Source organism: Alligator sinensis, unplaced genomic scaffold, assembly GCF_000455745.1.
Source record: "Alligator sinensis unplaced genomic scaffold, ASM45574v1 scaffold1083_1, whole genome shotgun sequence".
Lineage (NCBI taxonomy): Eukaryota > Metazoa > Chordata > Crocodylia > Alligatoridae > Alligator > Alligator sinensis.
Genome location: NW_005842644.1, coordinates 923,223 through 930,936, shown reverse-complemented (window position 1 = coordinate 930,936; position 7,714 = coordinate 923,223). Strand labels below are relative to the sequence as shown.

The 7,714-nt window shown below is 63.7% G+C and overlaps 2 protein-coding genes across 2 annotated transcripts in view; one reads left to right on the top strand and one right to left on the bottom strand.

The window, feature by feature from the left end:
- Nucleotides 1–2,747: 2,747 nt before the first annotated feature.
- On the bottom strand, nucleotides 2,748–6,607 carry LOC102388382 (struthiocalcin-2-like). Its single transcript, XM_025215451.1, has 6 exons — nucleotides 5,391–6,607; nucleotides 5,101–5,251; nucleotides 4,438–4,532; nucleotides 3,833–3,991; nucleotides 3,215–3,365; nucleotides 2,748–2,951 (listed from the first exon to the last, which is right to left on the bottom strand). The coding sequence occupies exons 2-6, from the start codon at nucleotides 5,165–5,167 to the stop codon at nucleotides 2,884–2,886; spliced, it is 540 nt and encodes a 179-aa protein (XP_025071236.1). The 5' UTR covers nucleotides 5,168–5,251; nucleotides 5,391–6,607; the 3' UTR covers nucleotides 2,748–2,883.
- Nucleotides 6,608–7,067: 460 nt separating this feature from the next.
- The window catches only part of ODF3B (outer dense fiber of sperm tails 3B), a 5,844-nt gene continuing 5,197 nt past the window's right edge, over nucleotides 7,068–7,714 (top strand). The window contains exon 1 of the mRNA XM_006033602.2: nucleotides 7,068–7,089. The gene's annotated coding sequence lies outside the window, so the exon portion shown is untranslated. The remainder of the gene's footprint in view (nucleotides 7,090–7,714) is intronic.

Genomic DNA, 7,714 nt, shown 5'->3' with positions numbered 1-7,714 from the left:
ATTTTGGTATCATCAGCAAATTTAAACAGGTTGCTTTTCACCCTGCCTCGCTGTGGCAAGGACCAAGTCCAGCAAGGCATTTCCCCTGGTGGGACTGTGCACCTCCTGGATACATGGAGGTCCTGTATCCCGGCTAGGAACCTACGTGAGCTGTCGGACCTGGCTGACTGCTTCTCCCAGCAGATGTCTGGGTAGTTTAGGTCACCCACGACAACCGCACCCCTTGTCCTTACAGCTTCCGTGAGCTGACCTGAGAATTCCCGGTCCAGCTCGTCCCCCTGGTGAGGCGGTCTGTAGTAGACGCCCACTATCAAGTCCCTTTCCCCAGCGCCCCCCCTTGCATCCTTACCCAGAGCGCCTCATTTTGCCCCTCCTAACCCCAGCCTGATTAGTGAGGACGTGCGTTGCTCTTTAATCTTCCCCCAGAGGCGCTGGGTGTTAGGGCTGGGGCTGGGCTGTGCCAATGCTGCTGCTGGCACCAACCCCGCAGGGTCCTGGCTGGAGGGTCTTGCCCCTGCACTGACGCTGCACTGGGGCAGGAAGGGATTTCCCCCCTGCTCAGACTGGTGGAACCGGGGGGGTTTCCCCTTCCTCTGCAGCGGGGGCACGGCCTCGTCCTGGGCTCTCTGCAGCGCCCACGACCCCCTGGCAGCAGCAGGACGTTGGTGTCCGCGGCCCCCCTGTATCCCAGGGGCAGGGGCAGGGGCGATGCCTGGGGCTGTGTCAGGGGGCGACTAGTTTTGTGAAAAGATCACATTATGGTTTATCTGGGCTGGTTGGGACAGGGCTGATCCTGCCTCAGTTTCCAGCTCCGGAGCCCTCGAGGGTCCTTCCCCGGGGGCTGCCTCTGAGGGAGTTGACCAGAAGAAGCCGGAAGCGCGGCGCTGGCCAGACGGCTGCGTCGTTAGTTGATATGTTGGATTGGTAATGCTGTGTCCTAAGACTCAGGCGTATTTCCAAGACTGCTTTTTAACCATGCCAATGCGTCACTGCAGTCGGCAGGCTGCTTCATGCCAGGCGTGCTTTACAAATGCCCTGGAAACTCACTCTCATTAGGAGAGGTTGACAGGCCTTTGGGTTTTGCTAGATTTGGGAGTGGTTTATTTAACAGGAGCCTAGACTGAAAGCCATGTTGTGATTACGAGACATGAGCAGAAAGATATATGGAAGTGGTGTTTTTGGCACTTGGACAACCATGAAGACAACCAGATCTGGAAACCTGGACTGCCAGGGAAGAGGAGATGCCGCCCTTGGTGCCTTGCTGCGTACTTGCAGTCTGTGCCTGCAGCGGCTTTCAGGGTCAGTCCTAAAAGCAGCCCCCGCCCAGCGTGCACCTCCTGTCCCCGCCAGCACGTTCTTGCACAGCCCTACGAACCTTTACTTGGAAACCTCGTGACTGCTGCTCCTGCTTTCCCGTCTCCTGTTGCTGAGACGGCGCGTCGTGGACCGAATCAAGACCCCGGAGCCGCTCACCCCGCATGGAGATGCGTGGCCGAGCTGCAGCAGAGTCCGTTGATCCTGAATTGGCCTCGTCAGCAACCGGCAGACCCACAGAGAAGACAATCGTGGAAGACAATTGTCCTCAGTTGTGAGGATGGACGAAGAAGGACAAGGAGGAGCAAAGCCACGTGGATTCCTCCCCAGGGATGCTGGTAGAGGACCGAGGCAGTGTTATGATCTCTACCGTCGGTCGGGTGCAGGGATGATATCGGGTCTATGCTGATGAAGGGTCTTCTCCAGGGCCTTGCCATAGAGCAGCAGTGGGCAATTATATGGGCCCTCAGGCTACATAGGGAGTTTTGGGAAGCAAAGCATGGGCATCACTGCACCTAGATCCTCCCTGCCCAGCGCCCGTCCACCTGCCCCAGACACCTCCAGTGATGCAGAGTCCCCCCCTGCTCTGGCATCTCTCCCTGCTCCAACAGCGAAGTTTATTTTAACGGTGAAGAAGTTCGAAGCACTTCGGCGCTGGCTCTTGGTACCCCGCTGTGAGCAGGGGCTGCAGGCACAACCGACTGTGCAGACCTCCCACCCCTCGCCTGCCTTGCCACGTTACTGCATTACACTGAGGCAGTCCCTGGGGGCCAGATGCAGCTCCCATGGTGCTCCCCACTTCCGGCTCTGTCCCTGAGCTTCTTTGCCCAGACTCAGTCCCGGGGTCTCTGTGCTCCCCTCAGGGTGCTTCCCCTTCAAGGCAGACCCTTCTCAGGCCTCCAAGTCTCCAAGTCAGTTCCCAAAAGCAAATCTCTAAATGCCATGTTCAAGCTATCCGGAGCTTCATCTGCCCAGCCTTGACCCCCCTTTTCTCTACCGGAGCCCACGGTCCTGATCCACTGCCTCGGACCTCAGCTCCTGGGCTTTGGCCCTTTGCATCTGTGCCCAGAGCTGGTCTCATCCTGCAGAGCACACCTGGTGCCTGCGATGGGGCCTCCACACCTCCCCGGTAGCCGCAGCCCAAACCACCGATGCAGCTCGAATACAAAGCACCAACTCAGACGGTCACAACTCAGGTCTCCACTACGGCTCCTAACCCCGGTCTGGGCTGTGGGACGGACTCAGCCCCAGAGCGACGGGGTGACTCTGCCCCCGTGCAGCCCTCCCCGCCCCTCTCGGCTCTCTCCTCACCCCGGGGACCCTCCTGCTGGAGCCCGTGCCTCCCTCCCACGCCGAGCCCAGCTCCTCACGGGTCTGCAGAGCTGACACTCCGCATCAGGGCGCAGACGGGGTGAAAGGGGCTGCAGAGGAGGTAGATGCTCAAAGGGAAGTTTATTGATTCAGAGTAGGGACGTGGCGGCCGAGGACACGGCTCCGTGGGGAAGCAGAGAGGCCAGATCCACCTGATCCCGGGGCCCGGGAGCCGTCGTGGCGCAGACGAGCGCTGCCCTAGGCCGTGAGTTTGCAGACAAACGCGTTCTTGTCGTCGCAGGAGGTGCTGCCCCACGTCCGGTACCCTGGGAAGAGGAGCAGGGGAAGCACTGGGGCCGATTCTCCCTGCCTCACGCTCCTCACCCCACAGAGACACGGTGGCTGGGGTGGACATGGTCCACGAGCAGCCGTATGCTTATGGTTCGGCCGGCTACATCTGGGTCCCAGGCCAGCTGCAGGCAGAAGGCCGATCCCCACCGAGGGTGCAGGACCGGGGAGAGGGGCCATGTGGGGACAGGACACTGCCTGCCCCCCTCATCCGTGCCCCGGCCCCGCACCTGCTGCTCACCTGAGTCTTCCTCCAGCGTGACGCAGAGCTGTTTTCTGGGAGAGACCTCATCCGAGTCCGAATCCGAGTCGTCATACAAGTCCTCCGAGCTGTCCTTGTGCCAGGCCTCATAGTCTGTGGCGGAGCCGTCCGTCCATTGCCAGCGCTGGCCCTGCAGACACGGGGTGGGAAGGGAGCGGAGATGCACTGGGACAAACACGGGGGCAGCCTGGCACGACGGGCAACCCGGTACCGAGGACTGGAGGGCTGGCAGTGCACGGCCATATTTAAAAGGGGCTCTAGAGCGGACGTGGGGTCATACCGCTGTCCTGGGAATACTGGTCGAAATAATAATAAAATCCAAAATTGCTCACCACGGGGCAAACACGACAGGCTGGGGAGGCATCAGCATGGGGGTGTGAACAGAGCAGAGATGCTGCTCACACAGACACGGTTTGCAAAGGAACAGCCTGGGTCTGACGGGGGCAGGACGGGCACGGGCAGGGCGGGGGGCCAGGGTGCAGGAGCCCATGGTACAAGGTGGCACTTCCCTGCCAACGACCCCCTGAGCCCGGGAGAGACGGGCCCTCTGGAGCTGGGGCCTTGGCAGCCAAAGCTGGGCAGACACCGGGCACTCACCCCCGCCGGCAGCCAGAATCCGATCCAGACGTCGTCGCCATCCTCGTCCTCGTCACTGTGCGGCTGATGGCGGCTGACGAGGGCGGCGACGGCGCGGTGCTCCCACTTGTCGTGGAGGGAGGCGAGGTGGCTCCCCTTCCCCAAGCGCCGACACCGGGTCTGTGACGAGGACGAGGCGGCTCAGCCCCACGGGCAGCAGGAGGGGAGAGAGCGGGAGGCCAGGGGCCAGGCTGACAGCGGGTGCCAGAGCACAAACAGGGGCTGAACCCCGGGGGCTGATAGATTTGGGACAGCAAGGATGGCTCTGGCTGACGTGCCAGGGACATGGGCATGACAAGGCCAGGCCGGCAGGTGCTGCGAGGTGGGGCAGAGCCGTCACCGCCGCACCGAGAAGGCAGGTGTGTGGGGCGCCGGCCGGAGCTGTGCACACAGCCGGCGGAGGAGGAGGAGGAGGGCAGTGTCCCTGCAGCACGAGCCCCTCGGGGCGGCTGCTTCACTTCCCCGCTGCCCCCGGGAGTGTCCTGGTGCCCCCGAGCCCGCTGCGTCCTGGTGCCGCACCCCTCCTCGGCGCCCTCCCCGCAGCCCCGGCCCCGGGGCAAACTCACCTCGGCACGCGTCCAGCTCAGCTCTTGGGAGAAGTACCTGTAGCAGCCGCCGTCGGAGTTGTCCCAGCCCTGGGGACAGCCTGCGCCTTGAGCCCCTGCCCAGCCAAGGGGACAGGGGAGGAAGACACCGTGGTGAGAGGCCGTTTCAGGGCCAAACTGCTGCCTTCCTGCAGCCCTGACAGCACCGGGGTCCGTGCGGGCATGCACGGCGGCCAGGCACCCCAGCCCTGGGGCTGCAAGACTCAGCGGGGCTCCCCCCGGTTCCCCAGCAGCCCCCGAGCCCCAGCCCCGGGCAGGGGACCCAGCGGGGCAGGGGCATGTCAGGGGAGCCCTGGGTTTGCAGCTCCATCTCCGCGGGGCAGCTCCGGGCCCCTTCGTCCGCCGGCCCCCGAGGTCGTGGACTCCCAGCGCCAGGATGGATCCCAGACCCGTGGGTCCCTGCACCCGCCCTCCACAGCCTGGGGCAGGGGAGCCCCGTGCAGCCCAGCTCCTCAGGCCCCGGGAACTCGGTCTCACCCGCGCCCGTCCCATTGCCCCTGGGCTGGTGCTGAGCTGCCCGATGGGGCTGGGTGAAGGGACCTGGGGGGGAAGGGGCTGTGGGGACCCCGCTGTGCTGGTCTCTCCTGCCCAACAGTCCAGCTCGGAGCAGGGGACAGGACTCACCGGCCAGCGACAGCTGGAGCATGAGGCAGCCGAGGAGGCCGAGGCTGATGCCAGCGACCGGCCCCATCTTCTCACGTCCCTGGGGGGAACGCGCGGGAGACGACGGGCGATGGGGTGGGTGCAATGAAGGCAGCCGGGCCCAGGCCAGGAGCTGAGCATTGGCGGCAGAGGAGAGATGGTGAGGGGCACTGTGCCCAGGCCCCTGGGCTGGAGGGGACAGGATCCGGCCTCCCGGGTCATGGGGGAGGTGGCAGCCCTGGGTGCAGGGCCTGGGAAAGAGATGCCCTCACCTGTCCGTCCGTCTGTCCGTTTGGCCCACGGGGTGCAAGTGCTGGGGCCAGTCGTCGGCTGCTGGGGATTTATAGTCCCGTGCAGGGGAGGAGCCCGCAGCCCCGCTGCACAGGACCCGGGCGTGCAAACCTGTCACCAGATCCCAAAGCAAACAGAGGCAGGAATCCGCCCGCCCCAGCCAGCCTCCCACGGCCCAGCCCGGCCTGGGGAGAGCCACAGTCCCCCACCCGTGGCCCCCCGCTCCAGCAGCAAGTCCCTGCCGAAGCCCCGTGCCCAGGAGACCGTCCCTCACCCACAGGGCCCGGGCGCTGCGGCCCCAGGTGTGACCGCGAGGCGGTGGCAGCAGCGGTCAGAGAGGAAAGCAATGGTCAGGCTGGTGATGCTGGCGCCTGGGGACCCACGGGAGGTGCGAACATAACGGGAACAGGCACTGCCTGTTGTCCGAGTCCAAGCGGTGACATGGCAGAGCGGGGAGGTGACAAGCAGCACAGCAGCAGACCCGGCAGAGAGCAGAAAATAGGGGTGCAAATCAGATACAGAGCATGGAGCAGGGAGCAGAAAGCAGAGCAGCAGAGAGCACAGGGCAAGAAGCCAAAAGCAGAGCAGCAGATCGGGCAAGAGGGGGCCAGCCAGGGAGAAGAAAGCGGAGCAGCAGACTGGGCAGCAGGCACAGGGCTGGGAGCAGAAAGCAGAGCCGCAGACCGGATCCCCAGCCGGCAGAGCAGGGGAGTCGCAGCAGTCTCCCCGTGGGCCCAAACCTCAAACGTGCGCCTGCAGAAGGGACGATGGGCCGTGGCGGCCCGTGGTGGCAGGGCTGGACACTGAGCCACGAGCCCCGCTGCCGTGTTACCCAACCGGCTCCCAAGTCTGTTCTTAAGGCACCAGGTCATGGGCAGTCTCGCCTAACGGTCAAGCCACAGAGGGAAGGCAGGAGCCAGGGGCTGAGTCAGGATTTGGGAGGGAAACCCAAGGGCAGAGTCCAAAACAGGCCCGAGCCGGGGCTGGGACTGGCGTGCGGAGCCAGAAGGCCCGAGGGACAGTCTGCAAGCCAGAGTCCATGGGATTGCACCGGCTTTGCTGGATCTGGACCGAGCCCAGACCTCGGACAATTGGGCAGGCCCAGTTTCCTTCCACGCTCGCTGCCACGTTCCCCATGCAGAGACCTCGCTGCTCAGGTCTTCCTGGCTGACCCCGCACTGACTAATCCCTTACAGTAACTGCCCGCCCAAGAGATTTTTATTCCCCTCCCTCCGCTCCCCGCAGGGGTTTTGCAGTCGACGGCACCGTGAATCCAGACAGACCAGTTTGTAGACTCCAGGTTCCTTTTAGTTATTGCTACCTGGGTGTAACAGGGCAGGAAAAGCAGGGGGGCACCTCACACCAGCTGGCAAAGGGTCTCGGCACTGCAGACTGCATGGGGAGGAGCCGGCTTTGAAGCTGGGATCCAGTCATTGATTTATGTGTCTGTTGATTATCGTAGAAGCAGGGAATCCCAGGAAAGTCAGGCTGGAAGGGAGCAGTGGGGTCACAGCCAGTCCAAGCCCCAAAGCAGGATGAGCCCTGTCTAAACCAGCCCAGCAACAGGACATAGCCCCTGGCATTGCCCCGGCCCCTTCGATTTCTGCAAAAGCTCGGGGCAGCTTACAATAAAGGAGAACCATGGGGCACTGCATGGAGGCAGGCTCCAGCATAAAGCAGGTAGCGCTGTGGGCAGTGCCAGGGCTGGGGTGGGGTGGGGTGGGAGCGGCTGGGCCACTCCCTGCCTTGTGCTTGGCTTTCCCCAGGATTTGCAGACAGGCTCGGTGACGCCTGCGCGCCGGCTGCTTTGACCGCAGGGCTGGTGTCTCGGGCTGGTCTGACCCAGCAGCACTTGCAGGGCACTTGGTGTGGGACCCAGGGTGGGGTTTGCAGGGCCCATTCCCCCGAGCAGCTCGCAGGCAGCTGGGAGGCAGAACCGAGGCTAGCCGAACTAACAGAACAGCAAGAGCATTAAAAGGACAGGGGGTGTTAATGCCTCTGGAGTGAAGAGTTTAGCAGGAATCGGGGAGATGCCAACGAGCCGCGAACTCCCCCAGTGCTGCCCAACTAAACATGTCGCTGCCGCAGCAAAGCCGCCAGTGTTGATCTTTGGGCGGAGCAGGAAGATAGGGGTGCAAGTGCCCCAATGCACCCCCTGCACCCACCCCTGCTCCTGGCCCGGGAGAGCACAGAGCTTCTCATGGCACCACTCCCTGAACCCCCACATCGGACCCCCAGAACAGGCCCTCCTTGAGGGCTGCCAGGGGCAGATCAAGGGGCTGCACTGGGGCACTTCCCCCCCCCC